This window comes from Chanodichthys erythropterus, chromosome 14 (genome assembly GCF_024489055.1).
Source record: "Chanodichthys erythropterus isolate Z2021 chromosome 14, ASM2448905v1, whole genome shotgun sequence".
Taxonomy (NCBI): domain Eukaryota; kingdom Metazoa; phylum Chordata; class Actinopteri; order Cypriniformes; family Xenocyprididae; genus Chanodichthys; species Chanodichthys erythropterus.
Window position 1 is genome coordinate 24,714,026 of NC_090234.1, and position 23,444 is coordinate 24,737,469.

The 23,444-nt window shown below is 36.6% G+C and overlaps 1 protein-coding gene across 7 annotated transcripts in view; it reads left to right on the top strand.

Moving 5' to 3' along the window:
* Positions 1–23,444, top strand: part of LOC137035353 (diacylglycerol kinase beta-like) — a 126,194-nt gene that overhangs the window by 3,854 nt on the left and 98,896 nt on the right. For 6 of the 7 annotated variants that reach the window (XR_010897057.1, XM_067408535.1, XM_067408537.1 and 3 more), the window contains exons 2-3: positions 14,153–14,514; positions 23,293–23,369. Coding sequence is in view for 5 of the 7 variants with exons in the window: in XM_067408535.1 (XP_067264636.1) it covers positions 14,454–14,514; positions 23,293–23,369 (138 nt within the window). In the remaining 2 variants the exon portion in view is untranslated. Of the gene's footprint in view, positions 1–14,152; positions 14,515–23,292; positions 23,370–23,444 lie in introns of those variants that run through there. The other variant, XM_067408538.1, reaches the window with a different exon arrangement.

Consider the following 23,444-nt stretch of genomic DNA (forward strand, 5'->3'; position numbering starts at 1 on the left):
ACACCAGCAAATCTACAACAGAATGGCTGAAAAAGAAAAGAATCAAGATGTTGCAGGACCTTAAGATAGCTGTGCATAAACAAATGCCCATAAACCTCAATAAACTGAAACAACATTTTAAAGAAGAGTGGTCCAAAATTCCTCCACAATGATGTGAGAGACTGATAAAGTCATACAGAAAATTTCTTCAAGTTATTGCCTCTAAAGGTGGTTTTACAAGTTATTGAATCATGGGGTGTACTTAGATTGTTACACATTTTGGCTTTATTTTTGTTAAATAAATAATGACGTGGTGTAGTATGTCATGAGTTGTTGTTCATCTGAGGTTGTATTTATCTAATTTTTGACTTCCTAAATACTATGTGTTATGTTGAATCCAAAAGAGTGTACTTTCCTTTTCACATGACTGTATATGAGTAAAACTCTACTTACACATATGTTTCCCCTGCAGACAGTGTGAATATTGTAACCTGTTAATATGTGTGCTGGAAAAAATATAAACTGCTTGAAACATATGAATATATATTTTTGTAAGCACGAGTAATATCAAGTTAACAATTTACAACCACGTATAAATGCACTCAAGTTGCAACACATTATATTTTTTGCACTTCTTATTTCTTTCTAAGCACATGACTGGGAGTTTCATGTGAAAGGCCAGCAGTTCCTGTCAGTGCATTATCAGGTCTCTTCCAGGCTCTTCCCTAGGGTTTGACAATGTGACATCTTTAGCTGCCACTCTCATCCACTTTCAGAGCTCTTTCACGCCAGACCACAGAGATCTGTTGAGTTCTTCTGTGGAGAATATAACAAAAATATTACACCATACCATATCATACTTCAGAATGATAAGCAGCAGGGTGTGGGTTAGCGAAACTGGCTGATGAGCGGCGACGGGTGCACATGGCAGCGCTTCTGCTGGGTCTGACTGGACTGTAACTCCTGCGGCCCGGTCATGCCGTTTAATTCTAGCACAGTCTGTGTTTATGGAAGCGGGGATTTTGGTGATTCTGTGCCTCTCACTAACCTCTCATTCCCAGCTGTTCAGCCTGCCATTTTCTGCAGATTTTTCATCCATCACAGCCGCTGTTTCATTCTCCTGTGTATAAACTCTCTGTGTGAGCCTGTCCGCTGTCCCGCTGGAGGCGAGTGATGTTACTGCTATGGCTGGACAGCAGTGCACTTCTCCCCCTCTCTCTTTATCGCTTTCAGAATTAGTGTCCTAATTTGGCTGTGTTCTTCCACACCGTGGCTCAGGAGACTATTGCAGTGGTCATACTTAAAATATACAGTCTTCATATAATTATATCTTCAGGAAGAGTAACAGTGTTGCCAGTAACATGGTTTATCATTTTACAGTTTAATTTGACATTACAAGCCTTGTGCTAACGAAAATGCAAGGTGTTTGTTAGAAAGAGAATTTAACGCTTACAGCTTTAACTTGTCCTTTATGATTTTATTTTTTGTTTAGTTTTATTGAAATAGTTCATTACTTTCAAAGGGTTAGTTCACCCAAAAATTAAAATTCTGTCATTAATTAATCATGTGGTTCCACACCCGTAAGACCTTTGTTCATCTTCAGAACACAAATTAAGATATTTTTGATCAAATCCAATGACTCAGTGAGGCCTCCATTGCCAGCAAGATAATTAACACTTTCAGATGACCAGAAAGCTACTAAAAAACAGTTCATGTGACTACAGTGGTTCAACATTAATGTTATGTGTAATGTATGTAATGTAATGTAATGTTAAGTGACGAGAAAACTTTTAGTGCGCCAAAAAAACCAAAATAGCAACTTAATTCAACAATATCTAGTGATGGGCGATTTCAAAACACTGCTTCATGAAGCTTCGAAGCTTTACAAATCTTTTGTTTCGAATCAGTGGTTCGGAGTGTGTATCAAACTGCCAAAGTCACATGATTTCAGTAAACGAGGCTTCGTTACGTCGTAAGCGTTTAAAAATTTTCTAAAAAAAAATATATAAATTATATACTTTTTAACCACAAATGCTCATCTTGCTCATCTGCCACAAATTACGTAATCATGTTGGAAAGGTCATGCGTGATGTAGGGGCGCACAAAAAGTATTCTCATCACTTCATAACATTAAGGTTGAACCACTGTATTCACATGAACTGTTTTAAATACGTCTTTAGTAGCTTTCTGGGCATCTGAAAGTGTTAATTATTTTGCTGGCAATGGAGGCCTCACTGAGCCATTGGATTTCATCAAAAATATCTTAATTTGTGTTCCGAAGATGAACGAAGATCTTATGGGTGTGGAACGACATGAGGGTAATTAATTAATGACAGAAATTTTCATTTTTGGGTGAACTAACCCTTTAAAACATAAAATCAACAGAGCGCTTGCATATCACTAATATAAAGTTTAAATAATTGGTATCAGCTGATCATAATGACAAGAAATTGGTAGTTGGCATCGTCTGCAAAAATCCTGATCGGAGCATCCCTAATTTAAACAAAGGTTATGTGTCAGTTGGGCTACTATCATATAGATAGTAGGCCAACTGACACATAACCTTTGTTTAAATACTAAAATGTACACTACCGTTCAAAATTATTATTATTATTAAACTTTTATTCAGCAAAAATGCATTAAATTCAGCAAAACATAGTAAAGACTTAAAATTGTTACATTAGACTTCTATTTCTAATAAATGCTGTTCTTTTGAACTTTCTAGTCATCAAATAATCCTGAAAAAAATCACCAAAAATATTAAAGGGATAGTTCACCCAAAAATGAAAATTTGATGTTTATCAGCTTACCCCCAGTGCATCCAAGATGTAGGTGACATTTTTTCTTCAGTCGATCACAAATGATGATTTTTAACTGCAACCGCTGCCCTCTGTCATTCAAATAATTGCAGTAGATGGGAACTTCATCTATAAGAGTGCATAAACCTTGCTTAGACAAATCCAAATGAAACCCTGCGGCTCGTGACGACACATTAATGTCCTAAGACACGAAACGATCGGTTTGTGATGAAGTTCCCATCTACTGCAATTATTTGAATGACAGAGGGCAGCGGTTGCAGTTAAAAATCATCATTTGTGATCGCCTGAAGAAAGAATGTCACCTACATCTTGGATGCACTGGGGGTAAGCAGATAAACATCAAATTTTCATTTTTTGGTGAACTATCCCTTTAAGCAGCACAACTGTTTTCAACATTGATAACACATTTATATAATATGCCCAAATCAGCAAATTAAAAGGATCATGTGACAACTTACACGATGGTGTCTGCTTTGTAAAAAGAACCATAAAGGGACTAAATATTTTCATTTAATTTCATTTTCATTGCCAAAAACAATGTTAGGGTTTGTTTGGGTTACTCCATAGTAGCAGCTAATTTAAGCACAATAGACGTCAAAGGGAGGTCTTCAACATGATACGAAACAAATGTGAGTGTGTGTGAAACAAACACAGCTGCAGACAGTTATTCACTGGTGCATTGATCCTGAGTGACTTTTCACTACACAGCAAAACCCATTTGGCTGACTAGCAGCGTGGAACTAGCTAGCTAGCTGTCACCAGATTTAATCAGTTTTCTCTGTGAATGAATAAATAAAGCAGTTGTTGTTTTCATAACTATTTGATGTTCTTAAGCACAGTACAATGGATAAGAACATATTTTACTGTAATGCTGTTTAGAAATGGCCTAGTGGAAAAGCGTTAAAGTGTCAAGTGTCGACTGAGAGGCTTGTAGGTCTGGATAATTTCACATAATAATGCAGTTGTACTTCTCTTTGAGTTCTGTACTGTTGCATACATTTCTACATAAGCATCTCACTAAAATTCCACTAATGGGAGATGTAAATTTGTCTAGGAATATGACTTTGTTTATAGACCTTGTATGATCCTCCTGTATTTTACATATGGTTTGAGAGTTACTGTATATTAATGGTTTAGAGTTGGTTTAGAGACATGTTTGCATGAAAGACACTTAAAACCTGATGAATGGAAACAAAAAAGTTGAATAACCAATTATAAATTATCCAGAGATGTTTACAGCAACGATTCAGATAGTTTGGGCTGCTGATGAGCAAGACTTTCCTGAAATATCTATATGGCACAGAATATATTATTAGCTCACTGTTTAATTGTTGTTAAAACATTCAATGTTCAGTGGGAGGAAGGTCGTGACAGGACTTGAAGAGGGCGGGTGCAAGTGGATTTTTATTGCTAATTACCATTAATAATAATTTCCTTTGGTACTTAACTGAATGGTGCAAATATGATTAAAAAGGTTATAGGAAACTCTGTGTCTGGGGCAGAGTGGGAAGGGATGTTATGAACAGGACAGAAAATGAGAGAAAGTTGCTCATACTGTAGCCCTGTCAAAGCTCAACCGATGAACGCTGAGATTCTGGTTTATTTGTTTGCTGCTTTTAGATCCGTGAAGTTCTTTTCCATCGTGGGCTGTGCAGGAGTCCATCACATCTCTGTCACTCTGAAACTGTTATGTCAGTTGCACCCACATTATAAAGGCACAGTGCAAATCATTCACACCATCCCCAGTACTACATCTGTGGACTACATAGAAAGAGTTTAATAATGGATCTGAGAATGGGTAAAATAAAGAGGTATATGTAAAAGGATGGTCACATAAATTCTACATGAAAAGGAGATGAATCATGGACCGGGCAAGTATAGTTCGGAAAAAAGTGGTGGAGGAAGAGAGAGAAATGGAGAGAAAGATCTAATATAGATAGCTACAGAGAAAAGGATATGAGGGAATGGTATAAATACTCCAGGGCTGGATGATAATGGAGTGTCAGTTGGAGACAGGGAGGCAAATGGAATAGGGTACATGCATTTCCTTACTGCTAGACAGGAGAGAGCAGATGGAGAGAGAGAATAATAGGCTCATACTGTTTAATGGGACCGAGAGGCAAAATAACTCGTAAGATCTGTGTTCGCTGTACAAGCCTTTTGCTGGACAACATACTCTGTCCCAGTGTAGACCCTGTTCCTGCTCCAGTCTGATCTAGAAGAAGTTGCCTGGCTTGTAAGTCAAGGGGAAAGAATACCTTCAGGGTTCAATAGTAAAGGTTCGGTGTGAGAGTGATTCCAAACATGTTGATGGAATGGTCACTGCTGCTTTTTACTACATCTTGTGTTCATTGGTCATGTTTATGCCTTGAAAACATAAATATTTTACTTTCTGTGATGTATTGCAGTTGTGAATTCTTCTTTGAGTTCAGATTTTTACATCATAACATCTTAAATTAAAGGATTAGTTCACTTCAGAATTAAAATTTTGTGACAAATTTATTCACCCCCATTCCATCCAAGATGTTTATGTCTTTCAGTCGCAGGCTGAATCCCAGCCGAGGAATAAGGGTTTACCCATAATGTACTGATATACACACTCTCCCCCAGATGCACACACACAAACCCATAACCACTTTCAGTTCATCTCCTTGCTGCAAACTTATGACGTCAGGTTGCCAGGCAACTGTCTGAGCAAACAGAATCCCTCTCTGCACAGAGGGGAGGCCCCATCCTGTTGATCAGCACGTGGCTTGCTTGAGCAGACCATTAACACACACACACACACACATTTGCACAATACAGCCATTAACTTTATCTTTCATTCCTTCCTTTAATGTACACATTTCCTTAACTGGCCTATTAGTGAATTCTGCCCTTCACAGTAATAAGGTATGGATGTATAGCTTACATTGTTAGGAGGAGAAAAATACTATGAGTGATGAGGGAAACCCACACAGGAAGAAACGTTTTTCTAACCGTAATGAGGAATGGAGAAAAGTGAAAGGCAGTTGTGGGTGGGAGGATCAAACATTTTTTCCTCCTTCTGGTGATACTAGAATTAAATCCTTTACCACAAACCTTTTATCTTAATAGATGACAATTATGTCTTTATAGTCTCTGTCCTCTCTCGTTTATTTTTGTTTTCACCTTTTCACCTTGACTCTACCTCCCATTTTTCACCTTTTAGCACTCAGTACAGTACGTCTCTGTCTCTGTTCAGCAGGTGGATTTGATTCTTACAGTGTTCTAGCAGCAGGAAATGATGGCACCTTGATCAAACAAATTTTTCAGCCTGTCTGTTTGAGGCGCAGGAGTAACAGGATCTCATTCTTTAAACAAGACCCCATGGTCTTTTTTATAGATAAATAGCAACAAATGAAATTTCCGGGACTTTAAAAGACAATTTTAAACCGTGAAATCAACATCTGAAGTAGGATTTCAGTGGTCATAAAAACTGGCACATATAAGGACTGGGAATTTTGGCCATAGATGCAATTCTATGTTCCGACATTTTTTAGCTGCTTATTTGATGTACTGCAAGTATTTTTTGAGCGTTTGTCGTTTTTTTGGCAATGTGGTTTATTGCTCTAAAACCACAACATCACTTTTTTTTTTAGAACATTAAAAGTACGAATGCAGTGATTGGACGAACATTTTTTTGGTCCTGAGACTTCCACAGAAGATATATGTAGCATGTTTTAATGTTTAGACCACTTCTATTATTGATTGCTATCAGGATGTGAAGACAGTTTCAACCATTATAACAAAAAGGTATGTATAAAACAAACTGCCTTTAAGCCACATTAAACATTTTCCCACTAAAACATTTTAAAATGTCTGTGAAGAAAATAGGGATGATCATAGAATGAACATAACAGTGAAGAAAGTTACTATTTTATTGTACTTTATTAGTCATTTTATAATCATTTTAAGAGCATTTAAAAAAAAATCAATTTTTCATCATTGTGACAATGAAAAATCTCAAGAATCACGATTTGTACAGAACAGATTTTTCCCCATCCTTCTAAAGGTGATGATTCAAGGGGCAACAAATTTCTATCTGGACACTTTAGATTGAAATTTGTTGGCCATTCTCAATGGATAAATCGCTCGGCAACATTGCTCAAAAAGTTGCTCCGTGTATCATCACCTTTAGTGTAGCAGAAATTGCAGCCTCTTCCCCTGAGCCGGATGTTATAAATTCACTATGAACTCTCCAGAGCTTTGTGAAATATAATATAAGAAATATAAGCTTGGTTATTTTGATCCTGACTTGTAGATTGTGAATGACCTTTGCTAAACTGTGAATTAAAGTGTGAAATAGGAGTTAGCCAGAAATACAAGCCCTCTAACTAGAGCACTTGGACTCAAACCAACCCTTTTTGTTGGCTGCGATGTTCTATGTTGTGCTAATTTGGCACATATTTAAAGTTGCTCAGTATAGTTATGACAAGTTTTTTTTTTTTTTTATCCTAGATCGTGGTATTGATATCATGTTTGGCAAGCTGAAAGGAGTGTTTAATTTTGGTAATCAAATATATTGTGTGTAATCCAGAGTTATTACTTTGGGCCGTGTCCCCCAGGAGTAGTTCAGTTCTATTTTTGGTCTGTAAAATGTTCCACAAGAGAAAAGCAAATTCTCTTTGAAGTCACAGATGGTAACAGAAATGATGTTCTTGATATATGGAACCATTAAATCATTTTGAAGTAAAATGGGGGGTGGGGGGAGAGTCTCCTATTAATGGATATGTAAGGTTTTTATGCTTACAGTACACAGTCATGTCATTGTTTTGATGAGTTATCACTGACTTATTTGTCTGTCTATTATTTTCATACAGGCTTGAATGATTCTTCATTATTGGATTGATCATTCAATTATACAGAGATAATCATCGGTAATCAAACGTAATTTAAAGCAATGTTTCAATTAGTATCATGTTTCCTTAGTTCTGCTGATACGTTTTTATGCCGGTGTGGCATGTAACTTTATGCATCATTGTTTTTAAATTAAAAAAAACCAACCAACCAACCAACCAAAAAAAAAAAACAGACAATAAATGTACAATTATTTCATAATGATTTATGAGCTTATAGACAGATATAATTTGGAAGATTCCCTTTCTATGTCTGTTCTTGTGCAGATATGTGAATTATGGGCATGACACCTGCTTATTTCTACTGAACTTTCTAAAGTGAGGCAAGTTTTAATACAACCCAAATCAAAAATATGCCTATGTTCATGATTATATTGGCTCTGAAATATTTCAATAATGTTTTACAATGTTAACATATAGGCCAGCATGTTGCATGTGGATCAGAAAAATCCATCTTAAAAATCAGAAATCAAAAATAACCATACTGCTCCATCTTCTTTCTGGCCATGCACTGTACTCAAGAAAGTTCAAAAATACAAGTCATTGTGGAGAGTTTAGTTGGGTTGGATGATTCATTTTGAGACTTGAGAATAACAAGATTCCACACAGTGATAATCTTTGCTTTTCTGTGTGTTTCAATACAGCAATACTAGCACCTATGCCAAGATTTTTGTTTATTTATCTACGACTGATTGCCATATTTTCCCCTTTATTTTCTCTTTTGTTCTCCATACTGTTTTTATCAATTTTTGTTTCCTTACTTGTGTTGTTTCAGTGTTTTCTAAAGAAGTGAATTTACCTGAATTAATCTCAAATTAAATAATGAAATTCCAGTCATTTGTAATAAATAATTTTAATGGTAAATCATACAATTATTTAATTTAATAATGTATGATGTTTTTTTTTTTTTTTAAAGCAAATCAGCCTCTGTTATGAATGTCTCTTTTGTCATTCAAAAACAGCGTCTTACGTGTTTTTGAATGACAGTGCTGTTGTCACCAGGAAACAGTGCTAAATGAAAATAGAAATGTGTATTTTTATATAATCATGCAGGGTTAAGATAGCAAAATAAACTCAAAGAAATGTAAAAACACTTCCTATATATTTTGTTACTGATGTCACACTCTACTAAGGTATTGTGGTACAGATTCATCAGGGTGCATGACATCTTAAAACACCTACTACACAAATTCCAGAAATGTTGGGACGTTTTTTAAATTTGAATAAAATGAAAACTAAAAGACTTTCAAATCACATGAGCCAATATTTTGTTCACAATAGAACATAGATAACATAAATGTTTAAACGGAGAAATCTTACAATTTTATGCACAAAATGAGCTAATTTCAAATTTGATGCCTGCTACAGGTCTCAAAATAGTTGGGATGGGGGCATGTGTACCATGGTGTAGCATCTCCTTCTTTTCAAAACAGTTTGAAGACATCTGGGCATCAAGGTAATGAGTTTCTGGAGTTTTGGTGTTGTAATTCGGTCCCATTCTTGCCTGATATAAGTTTACAGCTGCTGAAGAGTTTGTGGTCGTCTTTGACATATTTTTCTTTTAATGATACGCAAAATGTTCTCTATAGGTGAAAGATCTGGACTGCAGGCAGGCAAATTCAGCACCCGGACACTTTTACGATGAAGCCATGCTGTTGTAATAGCTGCAGTATGTGGTTTTGCATTGTCCTGTTGAAATACACAAGGCCTTCCCTGAAATAGACGTCATTTGGAAACCTTTATATACCTTTCAACATTCACAGTGCCTTCCAAAACATGCAAGCTGCCCATACCGTATGCACTTATGCACCCCCATACCATCAGAGATGCTGGCTTTTGAACTGAACGCTGATAACATGCTGGAAGGTCTCCCTCCTCTTTAGCCCGAGGGACATGGCATCCGTGATTTCCAACAAGAATGTCACATTTGGACTCGTCTGACCATAGAACACTTTTCCACTTTGAAACAGTCCATTTTAAATGAGCCTTGGCTCACAGGACATGACTGCACCTCTGGACCATGTTCACATATGGCTTTTTTTTTTTTTTTTTTTGCATGACAGAGCTTTAGTTGGCATCTGCAGATGGCACGGCGTATTGTGTTTACCGACAGCGGTTTCTGGAAATATTCCTGGGCCCATTTAGTAATGTCATTGACACAATCATGCCGATGAGTTATGCAGTGTCGTCTGAAGGCCCGAAGACCACGGGCATCCAATAAAGGTTTTCAGCCTTGTTCGTTATGCACAGAGATTTCTCCAGTTTCTTTGAATCTTTTGACGATGTTATGCACTGTAGATGATGTGATTTGCAAAGCCTTTGCAATTTGACGTTTAGGTACATTGTTTTCCACAATCTTTTTACTCACTCTTTCACAGATTGGAGAGCTTATGCCCATCTTTACTTCTGAGAGACTCTGCCTCTCTAAGACATCCCTTTTATAGCTAATCATGTGACAGACCTGATATCAATTAACTTAATTAGTTGCTAGATGTTCTCCCAGCTGAATCTTTTCAAAATGCCTTGCTTTTTCAGCCTTTTTTTGCCCCCGTGCCAACTTTTTTGAGACCTGTAGTAGGCATCAAATTTGAAATTAGCTCATTTAGTGGACACAAGTGTTAAATTTCTCAGTTTAAACATTTGTTATCTATGTTTTATTGTGAATAAAATATTGGCTCTTGTGATTTGAAAGTCCTTTAGTTTTCATTTTAAACAAAAATTAAAAAAAACGTCCCAACTTTTCCCAGAATTAGGGTTGTAACATTAATTCAATTTAATGTTTAACCAAGGACATTTTCGTTTAACATGGCTATGTGTTTTCTACAATTTGTGTTGGCCATTTTATACTTCTTGCCTTTGTCCTCTTGAGTTTAAACTCTTTTCTCTGTACAACAAACATCACACATCACTCTGTGCTTTTTAATCCAGTGGGTATGAACTTACTCCCTGGCATGCTGTAACTCTTGGCAGCCCTATCAACTCCATTGATTTTTGTCTTTTTACTCTGTCTCTTCCGCTTCTCATCATGGCAGTTTCTCATGCGTCCGCTCCTCACACAGATTTTATGTCTGTTTCTTCCCTCCCTGTAGATGTGCTGGCAAAGTGCTGTTGATTTCTCAATCTGCTCAAACTCATTGGGAGTGTCAGAACAGGGAGAGAGGCGAAGCGAGAGAGAGAAATAGAGACCGAACAGAGAGTATTCAGCAGACAGAGAGCGAGGGACATTGATTGGTGTGGCATGCTGAGCACAGAAGCAGGCCAAGCCCATGTGAGTCATTTGCTGAGTGGCCCTTTGAACTCAGAGCAATGCTATGCTGTTTTAACTGGTGTACTGGAGCAAACAAAATGTCCAACTGAAGGCAAAGACAGCATACAGCATGAGTTGTACACCTTGTCAAAAACAAAAGAAGGAGATACATTATTATTTTTAAGTAAAATTGTATTGCTCAGAGGTTTTTTTTCTTAGCCCATGAGGCTTAAAGGCACAATATGTAAATTTTCGCTGCTAGAGGTCGCCTATTCAAAACAAAGGCGTAGCTTGATGACGCCGAGATTGAGTACGGAATCTTGGGAGTTGTCGTCTTCACCTCACAGCCGGTGGAAAAGAATTGGGTCAGGACTCAGGCAGAAATCATGCAATCAAGCGTATATGGGGTAACGCAGTGCTGTTTTATCATATTAGATAAATTTGAGTGTGTTGAAAATTGTTCAGGTCTAGCCTGAAAAATAAGCTTTTTTTAACGCTATTTGAGCATAAGATTTATAACATTTATGGGACAGTTCATGTCAGATTTTGTTGCTGATTTGAAATATGTTATTTAATCGTGAGTTTGCCAAGCAGTTTTTGAGATTTCAGGATTCCCCCATTCAAATAGATAGGACTTGGTCTTGGATGCCCGAATTAGCTGCCTGTCGGCGTTGCAGATATGGCAAACAGACTTTCCTTGAAAGGGATTTTGGTCATATTCCTCCACATTCTGTCGGTCTTTATTATTTTCCAAAGTCATGAACATTTATTCTGCTTTGTAAAATTATAAAACAATATTTGTTATATCCCAACTCTTAGCTCTGAATACTGTACATACTCCTTTGCGTTTTTATGGACTTTATTCAAGCTCAGAAATTATTTTATTAAAAAAAAATATTTTTATGTTTATTAAAATACAAAATATAAAAAAACTAATAGATACTTTACAAATATAACGCATACATACAAAAATATATTTTTAATTATTTAAAGCTGCAGTCCGTAAGTTTCGCCTCTTTGTCGCCATCTCTTTTAGAAACCTTCAATTGCAGTTATTTGTGGAATTATCATCTTTATGTGGGTTGTGCATTGGCACGGCTCCTCAGAGTGGATAAATCCAATGTTTTGAGGAGAATGTGTGGCTGTCAGTCACCGCACTAGTGGATACTATGACCACAATAAGAATTTTCATCGGAAAATGTCATCTGAACAAGCAAGTAACATGTCTAAAAAATGTAACATTAAATGTATACATTACAATGTATACCTTTTTTATGTAAACAAACATGATGTAATGACACAGAGACGAACAGTTGCATGCTCAAATTTCCCATGGAAACTAACCAGTACCACCCCAAACATTATTACATGCTTACTGTTGTGAATCTGGCAAAGGTAAGGAAATAGTTTTGAACACTGGCTGTTATGTACTTGCTCAAAAAATTGATTTTGGATCCTTTTTAACCAAAAACATTTATGGACAGCAGCTTTAAAGGAAATCATGCAATCAAGCGTATATGGGGTAACGCAGTGCTGTTTTATCATATTAGATAAATTTGAGTGTTTTGAAAATTGTTATAATGTTACTCTGAGCGTCTGCTCGGCTGCTGCTATGAGACACTTTTTACACACTGCAGTAAGCTAGATCGATATTATAATATCATATTAATAAATGCTGGGTAGCTTGTGTTGATAAATGGCATGCAATTAATTTTAAAGCATATTGTATGATGGAGAAAATGCTCTATTAGTGTTACTAAAAATAAAGCTGCATCTGATTATGCTATGTTAGCTACTTGACAAAATAGTGTTTTCCTCTGAGGCATGAACATGGTACTTGCGGAAAATCAAGAAAACTAGATTCAAACAATAAGATTGAACGTGTTGAGAAAATAACAGTAATTTGTTTTATGTCTATAAATGTAACCAAACAGTTGTTGCCTTGTCTAATAAAACATGTAATATATTAAAGAGTCTTTGGTTTTTCCATGGTTTCTACAAAATAAAACCAGAAATCAAGGGTAACGCATGTATGCTGTTACTGATTAAATACTGGTTAAAATAGATTATTTCTCTGGATTTAAACATTCTTGGAAACATCTGGGATAATGTAAATACACAAGCCAACACAATATATAACACTGATGACCTGTGGCTTTTGGATATTTTAATCTCGCCCACTTTCAGGCATCGCAAGTTCACGTTTTACAGCAAAAGCCGACAAGCACCCTTGCTGTTTGTGTACAGAAACCGATAAGTCCGTTTTAGCGAATTAGCGCACAGTATTCAGGTCAGGTGACAAGGCTTCTAGTCACTTCAAAAAGACGCACTAGCTGAGTGAAGTTTTATGAAAGCTCACTAAAAATGATGGAGGATTTATAATTTCGACTCCTGTAAGTCCTTGTACACCATACACGACTTACATGCTGAAAAATTGGTTGTCCTTTTGTTTGTGTGTGTGTACTTGTGTGCTTGTGTGCCGATCTGTTTGTGTGTGTGTGTGTGTGTGTGTGTGTGTGCGCGCGAGTGAGTGGGTGGTGTGTGTGTGCGTTTGTGTGTACGGTGTGCACATGTGTGTTTGAGAGTTTTGCTTTTGCTAAAAAACATACTTTCAATGAATTTAAATTTTTTAATTTACACACATTTTTTTAGAGTTATTATTACTTAATCAAAACAACCCAACTACAGTCTGATTGATATTACTTGGAATGCACAATAAAAAAAACATGATTTGTGAGAATTCATAAAAATAGAGTTATCTGTTTTTGCAAATAAACTCTTCAGTTGTTCTCAATTGTTTTTCAAGCCTAAAACTTGTCTTTGATGTTTCTTGTAAAAATCTTTAGAATGGAATCAAATGAGAGAATAGTTGCAGATGGTATTTTTCATATTTTGTCTGAAACTGAAAGCCGGGGTCTTCAAAATGGGGTGTGGCAGTGATGCAGGTGCTCTCAGTAATTGCTATGAGAAAAACAAAATGCAATATAAAAATAGTGACTAGCTCCAATTTAGCTAAAAGTTTAGCTTTAGCTGGACTTAAGATAGAGTCTTCATATTCTCCCTATTTAATCTTTAGGAGAAACAATTGAAATATCACAGACACACAGGCTCTGTTGTCATTGGTCTCTTTACTAGAATCAGACACCTTGTGATAATTATGCTTGACATGTGACAATAACCTTAAGTCAGCTCGTTACTAAATCTGTTTCTCTCTCTCTCTTACTCTATAGATCACTCCAGTTGACAGATCATCAGTTGCTCATCCGTGTGCACCTGTCACCTCACCACAGCAGAGCTACTCCGATCCCATCCCCTACCAGTGGCACGGCACGGCACGCACCTCACCTTCACACTGTCCTCGTCCTTGCATCCCTCCCTTGTTTCGCCACTCCGCATCGGGGGCACCAATTCACCATCTGCTCGTAGCAAAGCAATATGAACATGCCAGATCGTACCATGTCTTTTTCATACCTCACCTGAGGACAATCAGCTTGGTTCCTCCAGCTCGCAGCGAGCGAACTGATCGGCGAAATGGGAGACTGGGTGTGTCTGAGCCCAGCCGAATTCTCCCAGCTGCAGCAGTACAGTGAGTGTGAGTATCTGAGCACAAGAAGCCTCTCCTCTGGCCTTTGGCGGGTTGATTGGAATTGATTTTGGGGCTGCTAGGTGGTTAAGAATGGATGGGAGGTTTTATCAGTCCATTTAGTTGGTTCTTGGCCATGCTTTTCGATAACTGTACCACTCATTCTGAGGCCAACCCACTGGACTTTTAGGAAGCAATGCTGGGAATGTAGGATGTATTGACGTAATGCATCAATGTGCTGGCAGTGCTCTCTGCGTCAGTATTGATTAACAACGTTTAATGCAGTTATTGATGCAGACCACTTTATAAGCTAAACAGGCATATGAAATTTTCAATAACATTAAAAAGTGATGGTCTTATCAGTTCACAGGTTTCTGTGGGGATCTGTGATATGACAGTTTTGATGGAGCATGGAGTGGTTATATTGATTTGCTGGGATGGGTGGGGTGGGGGTGGAGTGAAATCGGATGCTAAAGCAGGATCAGATATTAATTCAACGTGTTTCTATTATTATAAGGGCTTTCGGTAAGTCTGACTCATCTTTTGCTATAGGACTGGCTGTGCCAGCACATATGCATGTGTAATGAGGAGGACTAAGCTTCATCTGGTCAATAAGGGCCGGCCCGTTTGTCATCCTCGCTAACTACTCCAACCTGAGAGGAAGCTTTTCTTGCATTAGCATTGATTATATTTATAATGTTTTCTTTACAAAGATAATTATGTGCATTTTGTGTAATTAGCAGATAGCAAAGCAGGTGGTTGACTTCAGGCTAGAACTCAAGTGGAAAGAACAACAGAGTGCAAATGCAAGAATGCAAACATATTTTATTATATATAAATTGAACTGGTAAGTTGGCTAATTGCGATTGGCAGTTCAGGCTGGTGTACTTAGTAGGATAATGGATTGTGGGTAGCAGGAGTCAGCACCATTAGTTGCACTGCTGTTGGTTTGATACTGGCAGTTGATGCAGAGATCACTGAGAAAGTGAATTTCAGAAAGACTTCTCTTTAAAAGGCAATTTAATACAGTATGTCATATCAAAGACTATAGATATAGAAAAATGGTTCACTCCTATTATTTATGAATGGGAGAAACTGCAATATGGTGGAATATGTCCCGTCTTCTAAGTAAAAGAGCCAATCGATGATTGGTAAAGTCATTGTGTCACTGCAGCTGCTGTTAGAAGCTCCGGTTCCCATAGAAACCTGAGACTCGCACTTAGGACTGCACATGCGCATTTGCTGGTCTAGCCTGAAAAATAAGCTTTTTTTAACGCTATTTGAGCATAAGATTTATAACATTTATGGGACAGTTCATGTCAGATTTTGTTGCTGATTTGAAATATGTTATTTAATCGTGAGTTTGCCAAGCAGTTTTTGAGATTTCAGGATTCCCCCATTCAAATAGATAGGACTTGGTCTTGGATGCCCGAATTAGCTGCCTGTCGGCGTTGCAGATATGGCCACAGATTTTCCTTGAAAGGGATTTTGGTCATATTCCTCCACATTCTGTCGGTCTTTATTATTTTCCAAAGTCATGAACATTTATTCTGCTTTGTAAAATTATAAAACAATATTTGTTATATCCCAACTCTCAGCTCTGAATACTGTACATACTCCTTTGCGTTTTTATGGACTTTATTCAAGCTCAGAAATTATTTTAAAAAACTAATAGATACTTTACAAATATAACGCATACATACAAAAATATTTTTTTAATTATTTAAAGCTGCAGTCCGTAAGTTTCGCCTCTTTGTTGCCATCTCTTTTAGAAACCTTCAATTGCAGTTATTTGTGGAATTATCATCTTTATGTGGGTTGTGCATTGGCACGGCTCCTCAGAGTGGATAAATCCAATGTTTTGAGGAGAATGTGTGGCTGTCAGTCACCGCACTAGTGGATACTATGACCACAATAAGAATTTTCATCGGAAAATGTCATCTGAACAAGCAAGTAACATGTCTAAAAAATGTAACATTAAATGTATACATTACAATGTATACCTTTTTATGTAAACAAACATGATGTAATGACACAGAGACGAACAGTTGCATGCTCAAATTTCCCATGGAAACTAACCAGTACCACCCCAAACATTATTACATGCTTACTGTTGTGAATCTGGCAAAGGTAAGGAAATAGTTTTGAACACTGGCTGTTATGTACTTGCTCAAAAAATTGATTTTGGATCCTTTTTAACCAAAAACATTTATGGACAGCAGCTTTAAAGGAAGAATGGCAAAATTAATTAACTGGTGTCTGCACTTTATTAAATTATAGACCTAATGTGCCAGAGAAACAAATGCGTAGCTGTCTTTAGAATTTTGTGTTTGAACTTCGGTTTTTGTGGTAGCTCTGTATATTTCTAATGCATTGCTGTCAAAAAGTAATTAGCTGGTTAAGTAGATTTATCTATTGTAGAGTTAACAAAAGTTATCATGAGCATTGGAATGTTTCAGGCAGATGTCACAAATGTCAGTAGACCGGGAAGATTTTAAAATCAGCGGTTCATTCATAAATCCATAACATCTTACCTTCATCCTGTGGAAATACAAGCTGGAAGACAGGACACAACGAGTGCAGCGCTGAAAAGGGGCGGGGCTACATAAGGTCTATAATACAGGAGATTTTAGGGGTTTATGGTAGGTCCATCAAAGGCTTCCATATCTCCAAGAAGGATTCAATTTTTACATGCTTATTTCTTGAGAATTGGGCCCTTCATCAATTATATTTTTAAAAATAAGTTGACTAAGTCAGTAAGTTGAGTAAAGTTTTAATATAGAGTAAAAGTGTGTCTAAGTACCCATTTTGACATTTTCTCAATTATAAAAAAACAATAATTTAGACAAGATTAATAAAATGTTATTCGTAACACAAACGTTACACACTAAACCTCTAAAAGCTTCTATTGTTGTGTGATTATCTGCACGGCCTGGGTAATATGAATTCCAAAGAGACCTTTGTGCTATTTTAAGAGCTTACCTGTAAAATTACCATGAAATTTCCAAATGGAGCATCTATCTATGCTTTGTGAGGCTAATTGGCTTGTAGGATGCTGGTAATAAATCTAAATACTCATAAAGTCAGGATAATTACTTTTCTTTCGTTGGGGGCGACCCCTGGTAACACATTTGATTAAAAACCCTTGAGGAACAGTGAAGACTGAATAATCAGTCAGAAGTGCTCTCAGCCTGAACTCTGCCAGGATACCATACTTAAGGTATAATGCCTTTATAAATAGCACATTCAGTATGTGGAGTATATTTTGGGATACTGGACACATTTGCATTAAGTATTCAGTAGGTGTGAGATGAGGCATTAATCTTAAACTTAACTACATCTCAAAGATGAATTGCCAGTCCTCTCTGGCTGTAGCACAGATCTTAGCATTACTGTAAAGTAATTATGAGTAAAGGTATGAAAATGACATATTACTATTGTAGTGACCAAAATGATCACGGTTATCAATATTATCTCTGTATTGTTAAAATGTGATGGAAATGTTCAAAAAGTACTGATACACAAACTGAAATATTTTCACCAAGTTTTATATCGAAAACCAACAAAATTAACAGCATGAAATTTTGCCTATTTTGGGGCATAATTAAATATGCACCGATTCAGGCTGTGTCATTTTTTCGCTATTGTCCTTGCTTGCTTACCTAATCTGATGATTCAGCTGTGCACATCCAGACGTCCTGCCCTTGTGTAATGCCTTGAACATGAGCTGGCATATGCAAATATTTGGGGGCGTACATATTAATGATCCTGACTGTTACGTAACAGTCGGTGTTATGTTGAGATTCGCCTGTTCTTCGGAGGTCTTTTAAACAAATGAGATTTATATAAGAAGGAGGAAACAATGGTGTTTAAGGCTCACTGTATGTCATTTCCATGTACTGAACTCTTGTTATTTAATGACACAGACAACAGCAAGAATATTAGGCTGTTGTCACTTTAAGAAGGAAAGCACCTACCAAATAACTGACACATATCCGGTTTCTTTCTCAACTGTTCACATAACCAAGAGAGCACTTGCCGAGATATTTTGACATAATTTTGTGTGTATGTGTCCATTCCAGCGCAAGTAAACGTGAAAGAGGAGGAATTAATTCGGTCTTTGAGCGCTGTCTAACTGTCTCTCTCTCTCTGCGTGTGCGTTTCAGGGTGTGAGGCTGTGCACACAGATAACAGCTCGCGTGCTTTTAAAATCATTTGAATGTGTTAATTGGCGAGACAAAACATGTCCAAATCATAAACTTTCACTCTATTATGGTTAAATTTAGCACTTAATCCACGAATCACATGCGTGACAAACCATTAGACTTTAACCGTACGGATCACGGATTAACTGTGATTCGTTGCACACCTCATAATTAAAGAACACACTTATCATCATGATTGCTATCTTACCAGAGATGGAGAAAAATCCTACTTCAGTAAATAAACGTGTCCCTGTGAACCGGTCCTCAGAAATGTTGGTACTCAAAAGCGCTTCGCTTCCCTCTATGTTTTCTGGTGCGCATAGTTTATTTTTACCACGCATGTGCACCCCTGTATATATACTACTGTATATATATTGGTTTGCAACTCTGTTTATTAGTTCTGTCATACAATGTAGGCTTACCTCAAGAAGAGACAGTGTGTATGTTCTTGTCACTGGCAATGTGTAGGCTCAGCTAGTTGCCAAGGACTTTATTGTTTTGATTCAGTGGAATATATTTGTCATCTCTGCAAAATGAGCTGCTAATTGAAACTCCAGATCCCCCACTATTAAAAAACACACAGGTCCGTTAGTAAGAGGATGTGTTCGCTGCCCACAGACACCACAAGCAGTTTGGAGTTTGGTTTCAGTCTTTAAATCAATGATGAGTCTTGTACATTTAACAGTGTCAGAGTCAGTTTGTCCCAGTCCAAAGACCAGAGATTTATTACCCCTGTCAGTTTGACCTCTGACATCAAGCTTCTTGTTCTGAATTGACCGTTCGCCAGGAGTTTGATTGACAAGCTATCTAACCAATCATAACGCCGAATCCGCCATTTTGTCCAACAAAGCAGTCAGGAGTTAGAAAATGAACCTCGGTGGACTTGAACTTGAAATATGGTGGGTACTGACGTCTTTCTGCATTTGAAACAACATTCCTTCTCATGTTCATTCATGTTTATTTAATGCTATAAATGAACTAGTAGGAAGAGATGATCGGTTCACGAGCCGCTTCAGCTGAGACGTTACAGCAGTCTGTCACGACACATTAAAGAGCCACAAAACGTTTTGTATTGTTCTAATTTCTTTAAAAAATGACACAATTTGAAAGCTGGGACTTTGTTTAATATCATAAGTAACCTGCTCTGTCTTGTCTGTGGACGTGTTGTCAGTATCCTCTTTGCTCTGTGATGATTTTTCACTGTGTGTGGCGTGACCGCGCCATGGCTTGTCAGACAAAGCAACAGTAACTAAGGGGGGCGGGTCTTTGCGAAGGGTCAATTATGATGTGAAACTACATAAATAACAGCTTGTGAACCTCTGATTGATAATAAAAGTGTGATGTCAATCTTTCCGACCGCAGAAATCACCAGATTTCTTTGTTCTGAGTTGTACATGTTGAGGGAAGACTAGTTTTGTTCAGATGAAATAGTGGGTGTAGTTTTGTTTTCAGTCACGAGTCTCTGTCGCATTCCTTGCTGCCCCCAACTGTTTTCCCCTTAACCACTGAGTCAAACTACTGTTTATGATTTGAATATCAGAATTCATTTTTATCCATTTAAACTGATAGTTCAGCCAAAATGAATGTTATGCCATTATGTACTCATTATGTTGTTCCAAACCTGTATGTTGTTATTTATATACACGGAAGTAGAAATCTTTAAACTCTTTTCTGCATTATGACGGTTCATATAGTGACTGATCTGTCAACCTCAAAAAATAACAACAACAAAAAAAAGATCAAATTAACATATACACAGTCTGTATGATTTGTATATTTCAAGTGAAGTCGTATTGAATTGTCATATGTTAATTAAAAAAAAATTCTAATTTTGTATTTCATGAAAAAAGTGACACAATGGTGAGTCAATATTTTCATTTTTTTTAGGTGAACTGTCTCTTTAAGCCACATCAAATGGTGGCTTTTTATTTACAAAATGGTGGTTTATAATTTTTTACATACTATTTTTTATATATTTTTTATTTATACTATTATATATATAAGTTTTCATTTTTAAATATTTAGTTTAAATTTTAATAATTTTGTTATGTGTTATTCATTTTTATTAGAATGCTTAATATATATATATATATATATATATATATAGTGAGAGAGAGAGAGAGAGAGAGAGAGAGAGAGAGAGAGAGAGAGAGTCATCATATTAGCATCTTCTATGAGGAAAAGAACCTGTTTGGCCCCCCAGATGGCTGTCAGAAGACGTCTGTGTGTGATAACCAATTTAAGGCTTTGAGAAAATAAAAATGAAGCACAGGGCAGCAGGCTCATTTCTCCTGTACTAATGCTAATAAGCTTTGGTGACATTTTCTGCTCTGCTATTATCGCTGCTTAATTAGCTTATTTTGTCAGATTGTAGCATCTAATGTTCCCAATATTAGATACCAAATGCAAGGCCCTTTTTTCAAAATGTTTTTAAAGATTTATTTTTGGTGTTTTTGCCTTTATTAAGATAGTTACTAGACAGGAAGCTTTTTTCAAAATGTTATAGATAATGGTGCGTGTAGTTTAAGTTTCAAGTACATTTCTGTTGGGTTTGGAAATAGCTATGTGTTGAGACTTTCAACTAATGAAATATGAATATGGATGTTTTGATGAAACACACAAGGTTGCAATATTCACACTGCTGCTAAATTGTGAGCGAATCTGCTAATGAAAGGGCTAAGATCACTTAGCAAACAATAACATTTACAGCTTGTCAGTAAAGCATTAGTTATCTAGTCAGAAACCACCATGCAAATCTATGTGTGTCTTGGGGAAATCTTAAATGCTCTGTTCATTTGTTTCTCAGATGATGCTAATGATATGTGCTAGTTCTAATTTCCATAGTTTTTATAGAAAATATAATTTCTTTGTAATCAAGTTTCTCAAAAAAATATTACTACGTGAATATTCATAGATACATGGATAGATAAATCTTTACTGACACAAATGTGTCAGCTATTAAAGGAACACTCCACTTTTTTTGGAAATAGGCTCATTTTCCAACTCCCCTAGAGTTAAACAGTTGAGTTTTACCGTTTTCGAATCCATTCAGCCGATCTCCGGTTCTGGCGGTACCACTTTTAGCATAGCTTAGCATAGTTCATTGAATCTGATTAGACCGTTAGCATCGCGCTTAAAAAAGACCAAAGAGTTTTGATATTTTTCCTATTTGAAACTTGACTCTTCTGTAGTTAAATCGTGTACTAAGACCGATGGAAAATAAAAAGTTGTGATTTTGTAGGCTGATATGGCTAGGAACTATACTCTCATTCAGGCGTAATAATCAAGGAACTTTGCTGCCGTTCCATGGCTGCAGCAGTGCAATGATATTACGCAGCGCCCGTGAGACCCTGCTTGCACAGGGAACGTGCCTTGCAACCATGGAGACGTTTGTGAGAGACGCTGCGTAATATCATTGCGCCTGCTGCAGCCATGATACGGCAGCAAAGTTCCTTGATTATTACGCCTGAATGAGAGTATAGTTCCTAGCCATATCAGCCTAGAAAATCGCAACTTTTCATTTTCCGCTGGTCTTAGTACACGATGTAAATACAGAAGAGTCAAGATTTAAATAGGAAAAATATCAAAACTCTTTGGTCATTTTTAAGCGCGATGCTAACGGTCTAATCAGATTCAATGAACTATGCTAAGCTATGCTAAAAGTGGTACCGCCAGAACCGGAGATCGGCTGAATGGATTCGAAAACGGTAAAACTCAACTGTTTAACTCTAGGGGAGTTGGAAAATGAGCCTATTTTCAAAAAAAGTGGAGTGTTCCTTTAAATGACATTCAGTAAGTTAGCATCTTATGTCTAGCATTCAAATCCAAAGAGTTTCCAAGTTACATCTGGTTAGATCAAAGACTCGTCTTCTTTACATACCCATTTTTTACACACCACTTTTAGAATTTATAAGATGTTTAGCATTTTTTAGTTGCATAATAGATTCACTACCATTTAGAAGTTGGAGGTTTGTAAGATTTATTAATGTTTTTAAGTCTCTTGTTAATGTTATTAAGTCTCTTATGCTCACCAAGGCTTCATATACAGTATTTGATCAAAAAGTTGATCAAAAAGTAATATTGTGAAATATTATTCCAATTTAAAATAACACTTTTCTATTTGAATATATTTTAAAAAGTAATATATTTCTGTAATGGCAAAGCTGAATTTTCAGCATCATTACTCCAGTCTTCAGTGTCACATGATCCTTCAGAAATCATTCTAATGTGCTGATCTGCTGCTAAGGAAATGTTGAATTTTTTTTTTGTGCTGCTTAATATTTTGGTGGAAAATTCAGGATTTATCAATGAATAGAAAGTTCAAATGAACAGTATTGATTTGAAATAGAAATATTTTAATACCAATATAAATGTATTTACTGTCACTTTTGATTAGTGTAATGAATTTCTTAAAAAAACTAAACAAATTTAACTGTCCCTAAACTTCTGAAAGGTAGTGTGTATAAATATTTCCATTCCAATATTGGGTACTGTATCTACACTTACGCAGTATGTACAGATGTACTCTATATCCAACTAATAATTTGACCTTTTAATCCTTTTCATTTTTATTTTTGTACAGATTCCTCCAAGAAGCTTAAAGATGTCCTGGAAGAGTTTCACGGAAATGGTGTCCTCTCCAAGTACAACCCTGAACAGGTATGTAATGGCAGGAGGGGCCATGGGTCTCTCCTGATTAAATGATCTGTTTAGTGGCAGTGGAGCCTCTGGCTG